General features: G+C 38.7%; 1 protein-coding gene across 1 annotated transcript; it reads left to right on the top strand.

Moving 5' to 3' along the window:
- Positions 1-4,694: 4,694 nt before the first annotated feature.
- LOC130863208 (olfactory receptor 5V1-like) lies at positions 4,695-5,648 on the top strand. The gene has a single exon (XM_057753100.1). The coding sequence runs from the start codon at positions 4,695-4,697 to the stop codon at positions 5,646-5,648; it is 954 nt and encodes a 317-aa protein (XP_057609083.1).
- Positions 5,649-22,255: the final 16,607 nt, after the last annotated feature.

Here is a 22,255-nt window from a genome sequence, read left to right as displayed (position 1 = left end):
CTCGTGCTCTATCTCCTTCTGCTCCTGATTTGGACCTTGAGATTTCAGGCTGGTGCTCCAGTGTGGGTCTCTGTCTCTGTCTCCTTTCATGGCCTGATGAAGGTTAATATTCAGGAGGATGCCTATATGTTTTTCTTTGGGTTCACCTTTTTAAATAATAGTTTCTCTAGGATCATGAATTATAGGCTCAATGTCCTTTATTTATGGCTAGAAACCAAATATGAGTGAGTACATCCCATGTTCCTCTTTTTGAGTCTGGCTTACCTCACTCAGGATAGTGTTTTCTATTTCCATCCATTTGCATGCAAAATTCAAGAAGTCATTGTTTTTTACTGCTAAGTAGTACTCTAATATGTATATATTCCATATTTTCTTCATACATTCTTCCGTTGAAGGGCATCTAGGTTGTTTCCAGGTTCTGGCTATTACAAACAATGCTGCTATGAACATAGTTGAGCATAAACTTTTGTTGTATAATAGGCATCTCTTGGGTATATTCCCAAGAGTGGTATTGCTGGGTCCAGGGGTAGGTTGATCCCGAATTTCCTGAGAAACCGCCACACTGCTTTCCAAAGTGGTTACACAAGTTTGCATTCCCACCAGCAACACCACTGGTGTCTGCAAGGTGATTCCTGCTGAATACTTTTGATCACAGCTGAGTGAGTAGTTTATATTTGCTTAGCTATAACTCCATTACTCCCAGAGAGAGACTTTTTGGCCTTGATCTTTTGATGAAAGACTGAGTGCTGGGAGAAGAAAGTGTAAGAACCAGAGGGCTGCCAAGGTGAAGAGTCCATACATTCTTTCCCAGGATGTAAGGACCTGGAGTGGGTTGAGTGCACAAACTAGAGAGATTCTTTAATGTTGGTTAATCTCTATATTATGGGTCCTTGCTGGCTTGCTGATTCCTTATCCAGTAAAGAACACTAAAGTGCTGACTGGATTGCACAGAAGAGTCAGGAAGACACTTTGGGTATCTCACAAGAATCATCCAATACTGTTGCATCTGTCTGTTCTTTATTATCGAGCTCTTGTATGACAATTTTACATGCTTTTCATGTGCTTTCAGTTACAAGTTGAAGATAATCCACGCTACCCCTAGTGCTCTGCAGAAGATATAGTTTAGGTGGTCTGTGCTGTAGAAAGATTCTCCATTTCTAAGCTTGTTTTCTTGAGTGCACGCTATAAAAAGAGGCACTAGATACTTTAGAACAGAAAGTTACCAGACAGAGAGGCACTTTTCCCCATGAATATTTTGAGAAACTTTCCCCGTGGGTGTTTAGAACCATTCTTGGTCCCTACTTCATTTGGGACCACTTACAGGATTTGTTCTGTTTGAAAATGGAAAGATTGCTTTTCTGGTTTTAGTGTGAATTTATTAACTGTGCAACCTTAGCATTTCTTTATAATAATAAATTTCTTAACTCTGATTTCTATGAAAATAGTGATATGCTTGTTCAGGATTTTCCCTAAGTGCGTCAGCATTCTGACCATGTAAAAGAGAAATGAATTTCCTCCTTACTCCTTCCTCTGTCCCTCTTTTCCTTCCTTGTTTCCTTCCTTCCTCCTCCCTTTCTTCCTTCCTCCCTCCTTCTCTTCCTTGTTTCCTTTCTTTCCTTTTGGAAAATTTACCAGGATATGACATTCCAACAGGTTTGGGCTATTGTTAAATGTTTTATCACATATGTTAATGATTCTATTAGGAAATACATAAGACATGCTATCTATTCTGAAAAGATTTATGACCAGAATAGGTAATAAAAGTCATAAAAATAAACAAATTATATTTAAGTTTTGTTTGTGATAATGAAACAAAGGTCCCTACAGTTTCCAGGATGGAAGAAACTTTTTTTTAACTGAAGAGAAAGTGGCATGTAAACTGAGGTTTGAACAAATAAAGGCTGGCAGACTGAAAGAGGGTCAGAAGAAACATACCCTAAAGAGATACATTCATGGTTTCAGTTCTTCTATCCAACTATTTTACCAACTGAGAGCCTACTGATGAGCTGGAACAAAGGAGGAGAGGAGAGAAGATCTCAGGGTACAGGAGACTTGGGTGCGATCCTACGTGTCAAACATGTGCCTCAGGGCCTTGCTTGGAGAAAGCAGTCTGTTCTTGAGTGTGAGGCAGACATGGAAGTGGGAGATGGAGCTGTGACAGCTGCTCGCTGTCACTCACCTGTAGGTAGATTGCTGGTGTCATGTCATAAGGCCTGTCTGTGAAGGGACAGTCGGTCGAGTGGGATAACTGGGGCTTTTCCTGTATTTACAAACAGCTTCCTTGCACCAGGATTTATCCTTCAACTTGGACTCAGTGCTTCCTTGGATTTCTTCTATTAGTTTTTTTCCTTGTCATTCCTTTTGTTTAGTTAATCAGTGTGGCAAATTAATTGAGTCTCCAAAAATTGTTCATCTCCGTGTTCCTTATCTTTCCTTAGCCTCTCCATTGGCATGCGTGTTGATGCTTGGTACAGTTTATCTCTCCAGTACACACATGTCTTCTGAATTTCAAATACCAATTCTCTCAAATCTTTTCTTGCTATCTTAGTGATGCCTCCAGTTTATCATGGCCATAGCTGAAGGATGATCCACCCCCGCTCTAGACTGCTGTCTTTGTTTCCATGAGAAATTCCACTGACCGTTTGTTAAACCAGGAGCATGGTACACTCACTATGGCTTCAAACGGACTGAAATGAACCTCTCAGTATTACCATTTCTATCAGTATCATTTTAAGAAAATAATTTAATCCCCATCATTTATTCATTTTTTCTTTTAACTTGGCATATCCATTTTATATTTACTTTTTTGTTTGTCAGATTTTGTGTGTGTGTTTGTCAGACAAGATGCCATAAGACTCATCACATGGCTCTTTTTGAAAGTACTTAAATAGGTCAGTTATTATCCTAAACCTGTTTTTCTTCCTTATTTGAATTTTAAAGATTGCATCCCCTGATGTAACACGTTCTGTCATTTCTTTCGGTTCCAGCTCTCTAGTGTGAAGTTTTGTGACCCTTCTCATGGACTCACTACTGGCTTCTGTTCCCTTCACTTCATTCTCTGCACACTTACCTTTCTCAGAATACAGTTATCTCATGCCTTGAACGTTTTCCTATTGCTCACAGATCCATCTTTCACAGAGATGTCTTTTTCCATTGCTCCCTGAAGTACAGCATCTTTGCCTCCACCACAGACTCATGCTTTCCCTATAACTGGAGTCTTTGTATATGTCCATCTGTTTGTGTGAAGAGATTTTTACACCCAACTTTCCTGATTTATTCAATTCCTATTTATTCATAAGACTCAAATGAATTCTTTTTTCTAGGAGCTTTTTCTCCAAACCAGTCCATCTCCTCTACTGTTCTCCTTTAAAGCAATGATTATAATCATTAGATATGATGAAATTATTTTATACAAGATAAATTTTAATATATCATTCTAGAGCATGATGAAATGCTGTCTTACTTGTCATCTTTAGTAAACATGCCCATATGTGGCAGACAGAAAGTTATTAAAACAAGTTTGCTAAATAAAATGAACAGAAAACATGAACCTAGAGACTTGGCTTAATTTTTCTGTAGAAGTACAAAACAATTTTAAAATAATTGAAAGCAGAGGTAGTGATAAGGAATGGAATAATATATGTATTAGGGAATAGAATTTGTGTATTTTTCTGTTTCAGAATGAATTCATTTATTCTGGAGATAAGAGATATCATAGTATGAAAATGCAAATCTTTATTTAGTTATTTGCTTGTTTATTTATTTTGTGTGTGTGTGTGTGTGTGTGTGTGTGTGTGTGTGTGTGTGTGTGTAAGTCAGAGGACAACTTGAGGAAGTTTACCCATTCTTTTTACCACATGGATTCTGAAGACTGAACTCAAGTCCTCAGCTTTCTCTGTAAGCTCCTTCACTTGCTGAGCAATCTCTCTGGCCCAGTAGTTTCTTTGTAAAACCACTTTCTTTTGGATGACTGTAGTTGTTTGCTGTACCTAATATCATACTGGCATTCTTGACTTATGTCAAAGTCAAGATTAATGCATTTATATGGAATAATATTAACTGATTCTTTACCATAAATATCATTGCATATACATATCACACTTGAAAACAATTTAATCATTTGTTGTGGATATCTGATCTGGTTTGATTTTAGTTATTGTGGTAAGTACAGAAACAAACATGGACGTGCAAGTGTCTATGTGGTATATTGACAAGTTTTTTTTGCAAACACATTAATTTTAATGAGAAAAAGGAAGACACATATTGTATGTTCTTACCTTAAGATGGGAAGGAGGAATAGAGATGGCCATACAGTAGGATCTGAAGGCCAGGCATTCTATAAACTATACCATTCAGCATATTTTTACATCATCAAGAAAATGCAGAAGAGCTTGACATAGCCATTATCAAGAGAGTACCCTTAGAAGACAGAGAGTCCTGCTGTGATTTCTTTTTAGCTAAAAATGATAGTACTGTGTAGTCCACAGGGATCTGCTTCTTGGGTGAAACACTGGGAGTATGTACATATGTCTTGAGTGGTAGGTATGGATTGTGCCATGCAAAGAAATGTTCCACTTGCGGTTTGGTATCCAGTTGGTGGTGACATTATTGGTAACAACACTTGTTTTCTTGGTTTGCAGACTATTATCTATGCATCTGTTTGTTAAATTTACAAAGAGAAAAGAGCTGACATTATGGAAGGAAAGAATCAAACAGCTCCATCTGAATTCATCATCTTGGGGTTCTCTAACCTGAATAAATTGCAGTTTTCACTCTTCACCATCTTCTTTATGACTTACATATGCACTTTAAGAGGGAATATTTTTATCATCTTGGTGACCATGGCTGATTCCCACCTACATACACCCATGTATTATTTTCTGCAAAACCTTGCCTTTATTGACATCTGCTACACCACTACTAATGTCCCCCAGATGATGGTGCATCTTTTGTCAGAGAAGAAAACAATTTCCTACGGAGGCTGTGTGGTCCAACTCTTTGCCTTCATTTTCTTTGTAGGCTCAGAGTGTCTCCTCCTGGCAGCAATGGCATATGACCGATACATTGCTATCTGCAAGTCCTTAAGGTATTCATTTATCATGGACAAGGCTCTGTGCAGCTGGCTAGCAGCCTCATGCTGGACAGGTGGATTTCTCAACTCAGTGGTGCATACAGTTCTGACCTTCCACTTGCCCTTCTGTGGTAACAATCAGATCAATTATTTCTTCTGTGGCATCCCTCCTTTGCTGATCTTGTCTTGTGGGGATACTTCCATCAATGAACTGGCTTTGCTATCCATTGGGATCTTCATAGGTTGGACTCCCTTCCTCTGCATCATCCTTTCCTACCTTTCCATCATCTCCAACATCCTGAGGATACAGTCCTCTGAGGGGAGGCACAAAGCCTTTTCTACCTGTGCCTCCCACCTGCTCATTGTTCTTCTCTACTATGGCAGTGTCATCTTCACATACGTGCGGCCCATCTCATCTTACTCACTGGAGAAAGACAGATTGATCTCAGTGCTGCATAGTGTTGTCACCCCCATGCTGAACACTGTAATCTATACACTGAGAAATAAGGATATCAAAGAGGCTGTGAAGACAATAGCGAGAAAATGGCAGCCACCCATCTTCTCTTCTGATATGTAACCTCTCTTACCTGTAGTCAATTATCTTGTATTAGAAAGTTAACTTTTACACCACTCAGCTGTTGCTAGTTATGTTTCACTTAAAATCTATCTGATTGTGAGGACTGGAGAGATGACTCAGAAGTTAAGAGCACTGACTGTTCTTCCAAAGGTCCTCAGTTCCATTTCTGGCAACCACATGGTGACTCACAACTATCTGTAATGAGATCTGCTGTCCTCTTCTGGCCTGCAGGCAGACATGCAGACAGAACACTGTATACATAAGAATAAATAAATCTCTTAAAAAATTTGATTATGATATTTTGACATAGATTGTAAGTGTTAACACACTCAGACCTAAGTGTATACATCTGAGCTTTTGTTAGTCTTAATGGAGTTTCTTCTTTTCAATTAAGGAATTCTCATCAAAAGACGGTGCCCTCATGCCATACTTACTTGATAGACTTTATGGTTTATTACTTGCCATGAATGACAGTCCTCCTAGTCAAACAACTGCCATCTTGGGACATCCAACCTCACCCCGTTATGAAAGTTCATTCCATCTGAGATTGTTTGCTGTTTATATCCTCTAATGCAGGGTTGAGAGGGTCACAAGACTCCACCTGAGTTTTCAGATGCTCCCTGCTACCTGTTGTATGCATCATGGACTCAGGGAAAGGCTGAGGAAGAGTCTCCATCAAGGGACTACGGAGAAGACTTCAACCCAGATTGATAATGCTTTTCAGATGCAGTCTTTTGGAGGAGGAGCATCCACAGCCCTGTAAGTTACCCTTCACCTATGCTCTGTAAGTAAGTTCAATAAACCATCCACAGAGAGAACTTTGGCAGAATTGTGCTTTTGTTTGCTCTTGGGATCTTAGGAGAAGGTGTATATACTTTTTACATCTCTTTGTGACTAGGAATTTTAGCAACAGTTCTGTATTTCCTATGAGTAAAGGAACGAGGGGCCTCAGAAGTGACTCAGCAGGTAAAGGCTCTTGTTAAGCCCGAGTTTGATCCTATGGTCGTTCTCTGGCATTCATTCACACATCATGGCACATACGTGAGCACGAGTGTGCACACACACATGTGTGCACACATGAAAAATGAAAAATTTTTAAAAATGTGAATGGCACTCCTTAAATATTTGCCATATTTTTATCCTTTTCTTTGTAAGTAACGCTTTCAAACTTTATTTTTTAAAGTAAGCATAGCTTCACATAAAAAAAGAAATTTATTCACTGGACTGAGCTCCCAAGGTCCAGTTGAAGAGCAGGAGGGAGAATATGAGCAAGGAAGTCGGGACACGAGGGGTTGATTCATCCACTGAGACAGTGGGCCTGAGTTAATGGGAGCTCACCAACTGCAGCTTGACTGGGAATGAATGAGCATGAGATCAAACTGGACCCTCTGAATGTGGTTTACAATTGGGACAGACTGACGTGCCAATGATAATGGCACTGGGATTTGTCTCTACTGCATGTACTGGCCTTTTGGGATCTTATTCTCTTTGGATGCATACCTTCCTCAGCCTAGATGTAATAGGGAGGGCCTTGGACTTCCCACGGGGCAGGGTACTCTGCCCTCTTGTAGGACTGGAAGGGGGTGGGGAGGAGGGTGGGTGGGGTAGAGGGAGGGAGTGGGAGGAGGGGAGAAAGTGGGAATTTTGATTGGTATTATTTATAAGTAATAAAAAAGGGGAGAATAAATAAATAAAAGAAGTGAACAATGATCAAAATAAAAAAGAAATTTATTTGATTTTATCAAATAAAAATGTACTAATTTATACAGTAATGTATACCATTCAGTAAAATGAGTAAGAAAGACATTCAAAAAGATTCTACCCTTTTTCTCCTTTTTAATTAAAAATTTTTCATACCAATTATTTTGATCGTGTTTTTCACCTCCAAATTCTTGCCACCTCCCTCCTACCTAATTTTATATTCTTCTTCTCTCTTAAAAAAAAACACAGAATCAAGTTTCTTGCCAACCCTAAGATGGCTCTCTTAGATAGGATATATACTTCGCTGCTCCCGTATCCTCCCTTCCTATATCCCAACCATCCTAATCCCCCGAGCTCCTCCCATCCTCCCCTTCTCATGTTTCTCATCCCATTTCCCCTTTGCCCCTTGCCACCTCACCCGCAAGTTCCCAGTTTTTGCCCTGCAATCTTGTCTACTTCCCCTCTCCAGGCGGATGACTATATGATTTTCTTTGGGTTCACTTTCTTATTTAGCTTCTCTAGGATCACAAATTATATGCTCAATGTCCTTTATTTATGGCTAGAAACCGATTATGAGTGAGTACATCCCATGTTCCTCTTTTTGGGTCTGGGATACCTCACTCAGGATAGTGTTTTCTATTTCCATCCATTTGCATGCAAAATTCGAGAAGTCATTGTTTTTTACCACTGAGTAGTACTCTAATATGTATATATTCCACACTTTCTTCATCCATTCCTCCATTGAAGGGCATCTAGGTTGTTTCCAGGTTTTGGCTATTACAAACAATGCTGCTATGAACATAGTTGAACAGATACTTTTGTCATTTGATGGGGCATCTCTTGGGTATATTCCCAACAGTGGTATTACTGGATCTTGGGGTAGGTTGATCCCAAATTTCCTGAGAAATCGCCACACTGATTTCCAAAGTGGTTGCACAAGTTTGCATTCCCACCAGCAATGAATGAGTGTGCCCCTTTCTCCACAACCTCTTAGGGTTGGCAAGAAACTTGACTCTAGAGGGGTTAGCAGGTGTCCAGGGAGATGTCCCCAGCTGGTACCTTGGGCAACTAAGGAGAGGGAACCTGAAATGACCCTATCCTACACTGATGAATATCTTGCATATCACCTTAGAACCTTCATCTGGCGATGGATCGAGGTAGAGACAGAGTCTCAGTTTGGAGCAACGGTCTGAGCTCTTAAGGTCCAAATGAGGAGCAGAAGGAGGGAGAACATGAGCAAGGAAACCAGGACCACGAGGGATGCACCCACCCACTATGACAGTGGAACTGATTTATTGTGAGCCCACCAAGGCCAGCTGGTCTGGGTCTGAATAAGCATGGGTTGAAACTGGACTCTCTGAGCATGGCAGACAATGAAGGCTGATGAGAAGCCAAGGACAATGGCACTAGGTTTCGATCCTAATACATGAACTGGCTTTGAGGGTGCTTAGCTTGCTTAGACGCTCACCTTCCTGGACGTAGATAGAAGACCTTCGTCTTCCCGCAGGGCAGGGAATTTGGACTGCTCTTCAGTATCGAGAGGGAGGGGGAATGGTGTGGGGGGAGGAGAAGAGGAATGGGGATAGGGAGAGGGGAGTGGGGGAAGGGGGCAATATTTGGGAGGAGGGGAGGGAAATGGGAAACGGGGAGAAGGTGGAAATTTTAATTAAAAAAGAATTAAAAAGAAACTCAGAAATAAGCATCAAAATAAACAAACAAACAAACAGTAAGACAAAAAGGCCAAAACAAGGAGCACACACACACACACACACACGAGATGTAATTGACTTGTTGTCGGTCAACAACTCCAGGTCACAGGGCCTGACTAGAGTGTAGTTGATAAATCCAGTGTCACCCCATTGGGGAAAACTAATTTTACTTTTGCAAATAGCCCTTTGGTTAGGGGTGGGCCTTTGTATTCAGGTTCTCTTTCCTGCAGTAGGATTTTGTCTGGTTTGAACCAGTGCAGGTCTTGTGCATACTGCCACAGTCTCTGTGGATTCGTATGTATCTAAACACGACCACCAGATTACATCTAGCTTGTTCTTTGACTTTTGACAAAGAAATGCAACTGTGGTGAGATGATATTTTACTTCCACATCATTTGGTAATTAATTTAATTTTATCATCTTCTACAATGGGCCAAATTTAACACCCTCATATTGGATAAACAATCAGCTATTTCACTTCATAGTCCTAACTGTATCACAAGATGAAATATCCCAATGGGATTTTTTGGGTTCATGTAGTTATTGTATAGAGTGTCTTAAGCTTAGGAAACATTTTTCCAAAAATATAGAAAACCATGATATAAAATATATAAAAAATAAAATAGGAATTTTGAGAGGGAGTAAAATTTTTATTTATGTAAAAACTGGTAAGAAAAGGTATGGTCCTATATTACTATTAAATTTTTGTTTTTATATTTTTTTACCAAGCACCTAAGAGGTAAAGACCAATTTTCTAGTGAACATAGACTCAAAAAGACTATAAAATAGTTGCGATCTGAATTCAAGATCATATTAAAATGATACATTGTATTCACAGTTGTTTTTATCTTTGGGAGACAAGGTTGGTTCAATATGTGCAGACGTTAGTTAGGAGTCTCTAGAGGAAACAGAATATAATAGAACAAGAACACACACACATGATTTACTAAATCAGCTTACACAATATGGTTTAAATAGTTCAATAACTACCGCCTTACACCTAAGAGATTAAGTACTCAGTAATTGCTCAGTCTAAGAGACTAGGTGCCAGTTCCAGTCTGGAGCTGAAACTCAGAGGGATCCTGGAGATCCCCTGGTCCTCAGTCCATGTTGGAAGCCTGGGAAACTTGTCCTAACATCAGCAAAGAAATCAGCAGCAGTTGTAAGAGGGTAAATTAACTCAGCAGTGAAAGGGAAAGTCAAGTGAGCAAAAGGCAAACAAGACAAGATTCCTTCTCTAATCTAGACTGCCGGTATTCTATTTGGGTGGATCGTCCCTCATCAATTAAGGAAATCAAGACAATCCCACAAATGAGGGTCCCTGATGAGGTGGTTAGAAGTTGTGACAAGTTGGCCTTTAAAACTTAGAATCACAATGTGCAAATCACACATGTAATACACAATATTAATAGACTTAATGTCAAAAATCACATTACCATCACAAGAGATGTAGAAAAAGCATCTGCCAGTCTAAAACAGCTTTATGATAAAGTGCCTTTAAGAAAATAGGGATAAATGGAACGTACTTCAAAATAACGAAGGTTTCACATATGACAAAAGCATAGACATTTTACAAAATAGGGAGAATTAAGAGCATCACTTCTAACAACATCTGTATCAAGACAAAGGTGACAATTCTTCTACTCTTATTGAATACAGCAATAAACATTTTTGTTTGAGCAATAAAATAAGAAAGAGATACAAAGTAGATCAAAATTAGAAAGTAAGAAGTTAGTTAGCTTTGCTTATTTGTAAATGACATGGTTTGACACTTAAAATACCCCTCAGAGTCAACCAGAAAAAATTTAAATATGATAAACACTTTCAATAAAGGTTCCTGGTACACAATCATTACATAGAATCAGTAGTTTTATATACACCAATAACAAACTTAATGAGAAAATACTGGGAAAGATATCTTACTTATACTATCTTAAAAATAATATAGCTATAAAGAAAAACCTAACCAAGAAGGCAAATACTCTTTAACAAGAAAACTTTAAGACACTATAAAAAGAAACTGAAAAGGACAGTAGATGAAGGAAAGACCTTCCATACCTAGAGACCAGCAAGAGTAGTATTGTGAAAATGGCTAGACTACCCAACACAATTCACAGAGTCAATGCAATTCTTTCATTTTGTGGAACAATTTGAGGAAGTGGTGGTGTTAACTCTATAGTTGTTTGAGTTCTATATTATCAGTTATCAGAATGGCCACATCAACTTGGCTTCCATTTGCCTTATATGTTTGTTGGCTTTCATTCTTTAACCCTTGTCTGTGATGCACACTTCTCAGAGACAACAGGTGGTTGGACCTCATTTTTTTCTGTAGTCATCTGCTCTGCATCTTTTAATTGGAGAGCTGTAAACAGAGGCTGCTCATTTGTTCCCGGCCGCCCAAGACCCAAATGATCACACAGAAACTATATTAATTACAACATTGCTTGGCCTGTTAGCTTAGGATTTTTATTAACTAACTCTTAAATCTTAAGTTAAACCATTTTTATTATTTTATATTTTACCATGAGGCTCATGGTTTACCAGTATGGTTCTGGCTGGCAGCTCCAGTCTTTCTCCTTTGGCAGCTACATGGCATCTTCTTAACTCAACCTTCTATTCTCCTCTATCTCTGCTTGGAATTCCTGCCTTGCTTTATTCTGCCCTGCCGGAGGCCCAAAGCAGCTTCTTTATTAGCCAATGGTAACAACACACATTCATGGCATACAGGGGGAAATCCCACATATCAGAGAGCTAAGGTGATTTACAGCTAGAGTTACTATTAGAGATGTTTATTAAATCCCGTGATTTGGTTGGTTGTTTCTCTGGTTAGTTGTATTATTTTTCATTCTCTGAATTTTTTATTAGTGTTAGGAATTTGCTGGTTTATTGCCTGGAAATGAAGGACATCTTATCTCCCCCTTGTTTACCCACTCCTCTCTTAAAATATCTAGGAATAAACCTGAACAAGAGGGTAGTGACCTCTGCAAAGAAAGGTTTAAGACACAGAAATAAGAAATTTCAGATGAAACTAGATGATGGAAAGACCTTCTGTGATGAGAGATTGGCAGAAATAATATAACTCTGTGGGTAGGGGAAACAAAAGAGGGAGAGAAGAAAGGGAGATGAATATGTACGGGATTGCGATGTGTTCAGCTCCACTGGAACGGAAGTGTAGCTCTACAGTAGGAACTGATAGCTTCCACTCCCAGTGAAACTGTGCTACTGTTACCATGGAATTGGATGGGCATGGAAACACAGCACAGCAAAACAGCATCAATAAAACATAAATGATAAAAAGTGGCTTGCACTACAGCACTTTCTTTTCCTTGGTGTTCAAGTTGAGAGCCTCTGGACATGTCTTGCAACATGCGATCCTTTCTAGGTCTGCCACTTATCCACTCTGTGGTTTTGAAATTAAGAATCTCCATAATCCAGTGAGTCAATCTACTAAACACCCACTGCCTCATGTGCACACACATAAGTCTTTTGGTTCTGTTCTCCAGGAAAACCATGACAGATACAACTTTTAGGCTTTTCTCTTTCTGCTCTTGAGTATAAAAAGTACTTTTCAGGTTACTTGACTCAAAATTAGAGGGCTTTCCCTAGAGTTTTCTCTCCTTTGGCTATAGAGCTAGCTGTGATGTTTTGGTGTTTTGATTCTGATTTTGCTAGATCCTGGCCCGAGAGAGCATGGAAACCTCTGGTGGATCTTTAAAATCTTATAGTTTCCTCTTCACTTTCCTCCTTGCTTAGGTAGATTCTTCAGGTTGCTCGGGGTTTATGGCTGCATTCTGTGGAGGAGCCAGAGTGAATGAAATTGTTATCAGTAATCAGAACCTATATCTTTACATTTCAAAACTTTTAATCAAATAAATTAGGCAGTGTTTACTTTCCCCAGATTTAGTTTCCCACCCTGTTTTAATCTCCGTGGACAAGGAAGGGATTACAATCATTGGCTACTATAAACATCTGTGAAAATAGACACTGGACTCACTACCCTGACTAGACTTACAGTTGGAAGACATAGGTTTTAAGTTGGATAAAATATGACTAAACACCGGAACAATTTCTGTAATGGCTTTCTTTTTGTAAAATGAACCAATTTAAAAAGAAAACCAGACGTGAAATACTTTGAAACATAAGTCTGGAAAACAACACGTGGTTGTTACGGTAGCTAAGTGATGACAGCTGCTTCTAGAAGGTTTACTGTTTGTGACTCCACTTAATACGGTAAATTCATACATCAACCCTTCTATGGTTCATGCAGCAGGAAGGTCCTGAGTTATCATCATTTCTGATAAACAGTTGAGTTCTAGATTTGTTACGTAGGTCAGAATTGCTTCCTTTCTTCATACACCTAATGATTGGGAGAAATTGCCAATATGCACACATCTTTAAAAAATCTGTAGTCTTAGCATTTAGACTACTTTATATTAGAAATTATAAAGAGATTTTTTATTGTTGTTTTCCTTTTTTTGTTATTTTGAGAAAGGGTTTCTCTGTGTAGACCTTGTTGTTCTGGAACTCACTCTGTAGACCAGGCTGGCCTCAAACTCAGAGATCCACCTGCCTCTGCCTCCTGAGTGCTGGAATTAAAGGTAGGAACAACCACCTGGCTGATTATTGTTTAATGAAATATTTTTAAATACTAGTCCATTAGTAATATTTCATTGTATCATTTCAAACATATTTAAATACAAAACAAAGGATTAAAAAACTGGAATTTGAATTCTTTCAATGTAAAGTGGTAATCACCAGAACAGTCTTTCTAAAACTTTCTAAAACCCAGTTAATCTGCACTGAGATTCTACATCTTCAGGCATTTATACTGGAAAATCATGCACTTACTGTACATAGCACACTGCAGCTGATTAGAGCCTTCAGTTTTCACTTTTCTTGCATCTAGAAATGGTCTCCTGGAGACCTGCTCTTGTCAAGAAAGTTTATTCTCCTAGTGGGTCCCTTGGGGACTCATTAGAAAGCTCTCAGACAATCATGTTATTGAAGTGCTATTAATGTTTGAATAAGGTCAGAAAGTGCGTAATTGCTAAGGTTCAAAACTCTTTTCTGAAGAGGAAGGCTATTCAACGGGTCACACACTAATCATTCCCAAGGTGATCCCCAGGAGCAGCTTCCTTGTTAAGTAGCCCTACTGCCTCTGTCTCAACTTTGCTTTATGATCTTTAGAAATTATTCTCAGAAGAGGCCTTTGGGGGAAAGCCACATAACAATAGTGAGATAAACTCCTGGAAGTTGAAGTTCTCCTCAGAGAAAAATTAATAGGTGATTGCGCACAAACCTCCAGTCAATTGTACACAAGATTCATTTCTTTTGAAAAAGGAAGAAAATTAAAGAAACCTCAAAAATGCATCCTTTTTTATTAAGGCCACTTATTCCAGAATGTATAAAAATTGGAACCTCATTGATAGCAAATACATAGATATACAGATATGTGTGTAAATATATGTATGTATCACTCTAACAAATGGACAAATTATATATATATATACACATATATGTCTATGCATGTATATGTATGCACTTACTCATTCATCTTATTTAGTTTATTATTTAGTAATACTAGAGAATTGCTATAACAGTTATTTTATGTTGCTATAAGAAGGTACTCTGAAAAGAGCAACTTAAAGAAGGCTTGTTAGTCAGGGTTTTTAGATTATAAATTGAAGAGGGTTATTAGATCGGCTTACATGGTATGACCTGAGTAGTCCAGCAATGTCTGCATTCACACTAGAAAGGCTGAGATTGGTACACACTCAGTCCAGGAGGCTGTAAGATTGGATGAGTCAGTAGTTTCAGTCTGTCACTGAAGGCCTGGGGCCTCCTGGATAATCGAATGTCTTCAGGTCATGTTGGAAGGCCAAAGAGGCTGGGTTTTTATGTCAGCAAAAATGACAACAGCAGAAGCAGAACAGATGAACTCGAAAATAGAGTAAATTAGCATAATTTCAGATAAAATTGACAACTTAATCATCACAGAAAGGTTTATTTTGGCCACTGTTCCAGGCTGTAGTGTTTCTTGCTCAGGAAATGATGGTGGTGGAGGTTTGGAGAGTGATGAAACCTTATGCTCATCTCACGTTCTCATTTTTATATGGTCCAGGACCTAAGCCCAGGAAACGGTGCTACCCACTTTTAGGATGAATCTTTCCACCTCAGTGAACTTAATTAAGACAATCTCTCACAGGTGTGCCCAGTGACGGGCCTCCTTAGGCAAGCCTACCTAGTTCATAGTAAGTATTAATGATCATGTTTTAAGTTCTAATTCAAGCAGAAATAACAATCCAAGAAACATTAAAACATTTCACTTCATATTCATAGTGAAACATTTAAAACTATCTCAATCCTATAATGTGATATGCTTTCCTACAGTTTACTGTTATGTTATGGGCTTATTGTCTGTGAACACACAGACTTATTTCTAGTATTTGTTACTCAATCATCCATAAATTCTTTTTGTACTGCTATGAAAATACAGATGTTTATTGTAATTTATACTTTTATATGCACCTATTGCATTGTATACATTTAAAAACACACACAGACATATGCAATAAAATTATGAATTTTATATATTTTCTTAGATGACTCCAGCCCACAAAACATAAATCACCATGTGTACTAACATGAAAAGAGATATTCTGGTTCAGAATATAAAACTTTATTTGAAAAATGAGAGTTCTGATGGTTTCCTTCTCTGTAGAAGCATCATTGTAAAGTCATAGCTCAGTTGCTCCACTATAGAAATTCTTCTGTCGTTGCATTTGGGAGAGCCAGGTTCATCCTTGTGACTCTCTCCCTTGCTTTCACAGCATCCAGAAACTAGTGACAGTGGTCTTTTGAAGAAGATGGATGGAGGTAGTAAAAGATGAGAGAGATAATTTCTGTGCATATCCCCTTGTATATTATTACTTTACTTTCAAAGTTATATGAAAGTCTATTCAATTATCCTAAAATATGAGTACAAATAAGGATTTCACAGGGCAGAGTTACATTGTATCTGCACATTCTTATGTTACTAACTTGTTATACAACTCATTCTTTATTTTTTCAACATTAAAAAGTTATGAGTATTAAAATTATATAATTTACTTAAAATTTAAAATGGATCTGGTTTTGTTTAAAACTCATAAATCAAAATTTTAGCTTTCTCTGACTTTCTAGTTGTGACCTCCTCCATCCCATTAGAACAGTCTTCTGGTTTATAAAAATGTGAGCAAACTTAATATGAATAAAAATGAAAGCCATGAAGAAAATCTCTGGTTTACATTAGTGCATTTGAGTAATTTTTATAGCAATGTATTAAGATAATGTGACTAAGCATTATATCTTGGTTTAGAGTTAAATGGTACAGTTGGTAGCTCACTCAGATCTCGGAACTATTTCCACTACTGTTCCATTAGATCCTTACTCAAATGCATCCATACTCATATCAGATAAGAAGAGACATCCGGCCAAAACATGAGTAGTGAGTGCAGGGCCCATTATTTTGTATATCTGTGTACTGTCCATTTTCAAACAGTCAATGCAATGAAGTATTTCAGTTCTTAGCTTGAAAATATGATCGGTCATTAAAACGAGATGCATGCTGTTTCCCAAACATCAATAAAATATGCTAAAGTAATAAACTAATCTCAAAGGAACAAATGCTGTGCAATCCACGGAAAGAAGGCATCTCTAGTAGTAACAGTCAATGCACATTGAAATTAGCAGTGTGTTATGTAATATCAGAGAATGGAATAGTGATCATCTTGGACAGGGAATGAAACAAGGAGATGTTTTATAGCATGTATAATGCTTTTGTTTTAGAAAAATACCTCTAGATGTTTATGCACCACCCAGTGCTGGTAGTCACCTACACAGTACTGTGTTTGTCATAGTTTATTTAGAGGGGGGAGCTCACGTTAAGTCTTTTTGACACACACACAAACACAATACAGGGAAACTTTGGAATGTAATAGATATATCTATTACTTTGATTATGGTAATGGATTTGGGGAATATAAATCACTATAACAATTCTGGAAAACAACATGGGAGTTCTTTAAAAATTAAAACTACTTTCGATTTTATCCATCCCACTACTGGTTATATGAATCCAAAGGAGGTGTATTATGTAAAAAGAAGTAAAATTATTATAGCACACATTTTGTATATGTATATACAAATATGTTTAGACATATGTTCAATGTTGTTTATAACTGTCAAGATATAAATTTGTGTTCACTGAATGAATGGGTAAGTACAACATACTGTGTCTATACAACAGAATACTACCCATGTATGAAGTAGAAAGAAACCCTTACACTTGTGATAATAGACATGCAGAGGCTGTGACGTTAAGTTAAATGGATCATCTACACAGAGAAAAATACTGTACCACCTCCCTCATTTGTGAGAGTTAATTTGGAGATGATTAAAATGTAGTGTTAGTTATTATAGGCTGGAGTGGTGAGAGGAAGCATTGCAAAGATGCTGGTCCATGGATTCAAAGCTTTAGATAGACAGGGCACAAGTTCACAAGTCTCCCACACTGCATACTCACTGTAGTATCTAGCAATATATTGTATTCTTCAAGATGGTGGGGTGGAAGTTGTATTACTATGTGAGGCTGTGAAGATGTTAATTGGGTGGATTTAGTCATTTTACAAAGCAGCTATACTCAAACATCATGCAGAAAATTATAAGTACATACAATTTCATCATTTTTATTTAGTTCAGGGTCAGTACTTGGAATGGTACCAACTTACCTTCATAGTTCATCTTCTCTTCTTAGTGAACCCATTCTGAAAATGCTCTAATAGGCATATTCAGAAGTGGTTTTTTTGTTTGTTTTTGTTTTTATGGTGATCTCAAATTGAGCCAAATTGACAATTAAGATTACTTGTCACAGATCTCACTGGAAACCCATTGACGACACCAGCCAGGTTAACAGGTAAGTCTTTGCTCTCCTTCCTTTCTTCAAATTTCAATTTCCTAATCTTATCCCTAGCTTTGTTCTCCTTCCTCTCTGCCCTCATTCCATAGGGACTAAGCAGAGCTTCTCCTATAGCTTTCCTTCTTCACCCCATCCCTTTGACCTACCAACACCCGAAGTGCTCTTCCTGGAAACCCACTGGCCACATTGGTAAGGGAGTCAGGTAGGTGATCTTCAGTGGTCTTCTTGTCTTCCAATTCCAATTCTCCTATGTTGTCCCCAGCCCTGCAGCAGACCACCTGCAGGAGCCTGACTTCCCTCTCTTCTTCCATTAACAGGGGACTTCACAGATCCTTGGGGCAGACCCAGTTTTTCTCACTCTTGTAGGTCTTCTTATCCCCGCCTTTCCAGCCTATCCCCATACCTTCTTATTGGCTCCCAACACCTAGAAACAAGTTCTATCTGAGAATCCCCAATGTCCCCACTGGGCAGGGACACAGAAGCACTCCAAGTCAGACAACCCATAGCCACCACACACTCTTAAGATCCAGAGAGAGCAATAAGCAACTAAGAGTGGAAAACTAACCCAACAAAACCAAGACCTAGAATTACAATCATCCTAAACCCAGATGCTGAGATGCCAGTGTAAAAATATAATCAAACAGCCACCACAATATGTTCCCACTAGAGCCTAGCAACTCTACTACAGTAGGTCCTGAGAACGTAATATAACTGGAAACATTATAAAGGCAGTTTACAGGAAGCCTGCAGTTGAGATCAACTTAAATGGAGAAAAACTCAAAGCAATTCCACAAAAATCAGGAATGGATAAAGTTGCCCATTGTCTCCAGATCTATTCAATATAGAATTTGTAGTCTTAACAAGAACAATAAGACAACTGAAGCAGATCAAGGGGATACAAATAAGAAGGAAAAAGTAAAATTTTCTTTATTTTTCAGATTATGTGATTGTGTACATAAGTTACCCTAAAAATTTCACTAGGAAACTCCTGTAGTTGATAAACAGTTTTAGCAAAGTAGTAGGGTACAAAACTGTCACATAAAAATTAGTAACCTACATACAAAAGACAAATGGATTATTACAGAAATCAGAGAAACAGCACCATTCATGATGTTGAAAAGTGTAAAGTATCTTGTAGTAACTCTAGCAAAACAAGAGAAGGACTTTTATAATAGAAACTTTAAGACACTGAAAAACTGAGACTATCAGAAGTTAAAAAGTTCTTTCTTGCTCACGGATAAGTAAGATTAATATAGTAAAAATAGCCACCGCACCAAGCAACCTACAGATTCAATGAAATCACGATCAAAATTCCAACGCAATTCTCAGAAACTGAAAGGACAATTTTCAGCTTCATATGCAAACAGGAAAAAATCCCCAGCATAAAACAGAAGAACTTCAAGGGGAATCACTATCTCTGACTTCAAATTTATTACTAAAGAACTATAGTAATAAACATAGCATATTATTGGCACAAGGCAGACATGTTGATCAATGGAATGGAATTACAGACTCATAAGTACGTCTATATATATGGACATATTTTTTTTTACAAAGAAGCCAGAAAAACACACTTACATAGAACTTTCACCCCTAAATGCCAATGTCTTTAGTACAGGAAGGAAATCTGCATACTACCAAAGGAGAAATGTAAACACCAAGTCAGTTGAAAACTCTTTGATCTACATTGGTGTTCTGCCTGAAGTATATGCTAGGAAAATGGTGCTACAAATCTTGTGTCAATAGCCAACCAATACCTGATTTGACTTAAAGCCATTTCTCAAGATGAAACCCATACCTGAAACTTATTGGTTGATCAAGAATCAGAGACTAGATAGTCCAGGGATCTAAAATAAAAGCATTAATCTTGATAAGAACTGTTTTATTTTTTTCTAGTCTTACCACAATGTTGTAGGACAACTTGAAAAACTATTTCTATTTCTCTGGTTTTAAAGTCTGTTGTCCATAATGCCTATGTTTTTAAGCTAGAGCTGTAGGTTCTTTTCCAGTTCTGCTAATGATTTATATTTTTGTTGCTCACACATGATTTGGCACATACGGAATGATCCTGGTACTTATAAAGCCATGTGGTTTTAAGAAAGAAAAGTGGTCAGGTGAGTTGGCAAACAAGCATAAAGTGTTGTGGGAGAACAAACCCACAAATTAAACATCTCTCTGAAAAAAATTACTTATCACAATTAGTGACTCATAACTGTTAATATACACCTCATTTTTTACATTTTTAGTTTGACAATTCTGACATGTATGTCTTACATTTCCTCTTAGAGTGTTTATAGTGAGATTAAGTTCCATTTTTCCATAACACATTCTGTGGAACATTATGGGGTCCCTCTTTTGCCTTCTTACTTTACTACATTCCTATAATTTTTCCTGGGGTTTCAGTAGCTTATCATTATTCTTTATTTATTTATTTTTTATTGAAAAAAATTTTCCACCTCCTCCCAGCCTCCCATTTCCCTCCTCCTCCTCCCCCTCCTCTCCTCCTCGCCCCACTCCTTTCCCCATCCCTCTCCAGTCCGAAGAGCAGTCAGGGTTCCCTGCACTGTAGAAAGTCCAAGGTCCTACCCCCTCCATCTAGATCTAGGAAGGTGAGCATCAAACTGGCTAGGCTCCCACAAAGCCAGAACATGAAGTAGGTTCAAAACCCAGTGCTAATGTCCTTGATTCTCATCAGCCCTCATTGTCCGCCGTGTTTAGTTTTATCCCATGATTTTTCAGTTCCAGTCCAGCTGGCCTTGGTGAGCTCCCAATAGATCAGACCCTCTGTCTCAGTGGGTGGGTGCACCCCTCTCAGTCCTGATACCCTTGCTCATGTTCTCCCTCCTTCTGCTCATCATTGGGACCTTGGGAGCTCATTCCAGGGCTCCAATGTGGGTCTCTGTCTCTATCTTCATCCATCGCCAGATGAAGGTTCTATGGTGAGATGCAAGATATTCATCAGTATGGCTATAGGATAGGGCCATTTCAGGTTCCCTATCCTCAACTGCCCAAGGAACTAACTGGGGCCATCCCCCTGGGCACTTGGGAGCTCCTCTAAGTTCAAGTCTCTTGCCAACCCTAAGAAGGCTCCCTTAATTAAGATATATGCTTCCTTGCTCGCATATCCATCCTTCCTTTATCCCTACCATCCCAATTCCCCAAGATCCCCCCATCCTCCCCTTCTCACTTTTCTCTCCCCATCTCCCCTTACCCCTATCCAACCCCACCCTCAAGACCCCAATTTTTTTTTGCCTGGCAATCTTGTGGTCAATTTTCGAGAAGGTTCCATGAGCTGCAGAGAAGAAGGTATATTCTTTCCTATTTGGGTGGAATGCTCTATAGATGTCTGTTAGGTCCATTTGATTCATTACCTCCAATAATTCTCTTATTTCTCTGTTAGGTTTCTGTTTGATTGACCTGTCCATTGGTGAGAGAAGAGTGTTGAAGTCTCCTACTATTAGTGTGTGCGGTTTGATGACTGCCTTGAGTTTTAGCAATGTTTCTTTTACGTAAGTGGGTGCTTTTATATTAGGGGCATAGATATTCAGGATTGAGACTTCATCTTGATCAATTGTTCCTGTTATGAGTATAAAATATCCCTCGCCATCTCTTCTGATTGATTTAAGTTTGAAGTCAACTTTGTTAGAAATTAGTATGGCCACACCTGCTTGTTTCTTAGGTCCATTTGCTTGATAAGCCTTTTCCCAGCCCTTTACTCTGAGTAGGTGCCTGTCTTTGTGGTTGAGGTGTGTTTCTTTAAAACAGCAGAAGGCTCATGATCCAAAGGAGGAGCAGAAGGAGAGAGAGCATGAGCAAGGAACTCAGGACCGCGAGGGGTGCACCCACACACTGAGACAATGGGTATGTTCTATCGGGAACTCACCAAGGCTAGCTGCCCGGGGTCTGAAAAAGCATGGGACAAAACCGGTATCGCTGAACATAACGGACAATGAGGACTACTGAGAACTGAAGAACAATGGCAATGGGTTCTTGATCCTATTGCACGTAATGGCTTTGTGGGAGCCTAGGTAGTTTGGATGCTCACCTTACTAGACCTGGATGGAGGTGGGTGGTCCTTGGACCTCCCACAGGGCAGGGAAACCTGCTTGCTCTTTGGCCTGAGGAGGGAGGAAGACTGGATTCGGGAGAGGGGGGGAATGGGAGGTGGTGGCGGGGAAGAGGCAGAAATCTTTAATAATTAAATAAATTAATTAATTAATAAAAAAAACATTAAAAAAAAC

The sequence above is a fragment of the Chionomys nivalis genome, chromosome 20, assembly GCF_950005125.1.
Source record: "Chionomys nivalis chromosome 20, mChiNiv1.1, whole genome shotgun sequence".
Classification (NCBI taxonomy): domain Eukaryota; kingdom Metazoa; phylum Chordata; class Mammalia; order Rodentia; family Cricetidae; genus Chionomys; species Chionomys nivalis.
The sequence above is the reverse complement of the archived record's forward strand: the minus strand, read 5'-3'. Positions and strand labels throughout refer to the sequence as shown.

Coding starts and splice junctions, on each gene's coding strand:
- LOC130863208 (XM_057753100.1), top strand. CDS start 4,695: ATGGAAGGAAAGAATCAAACAGCTCCATCTGAATTCATCATCTTGGGG.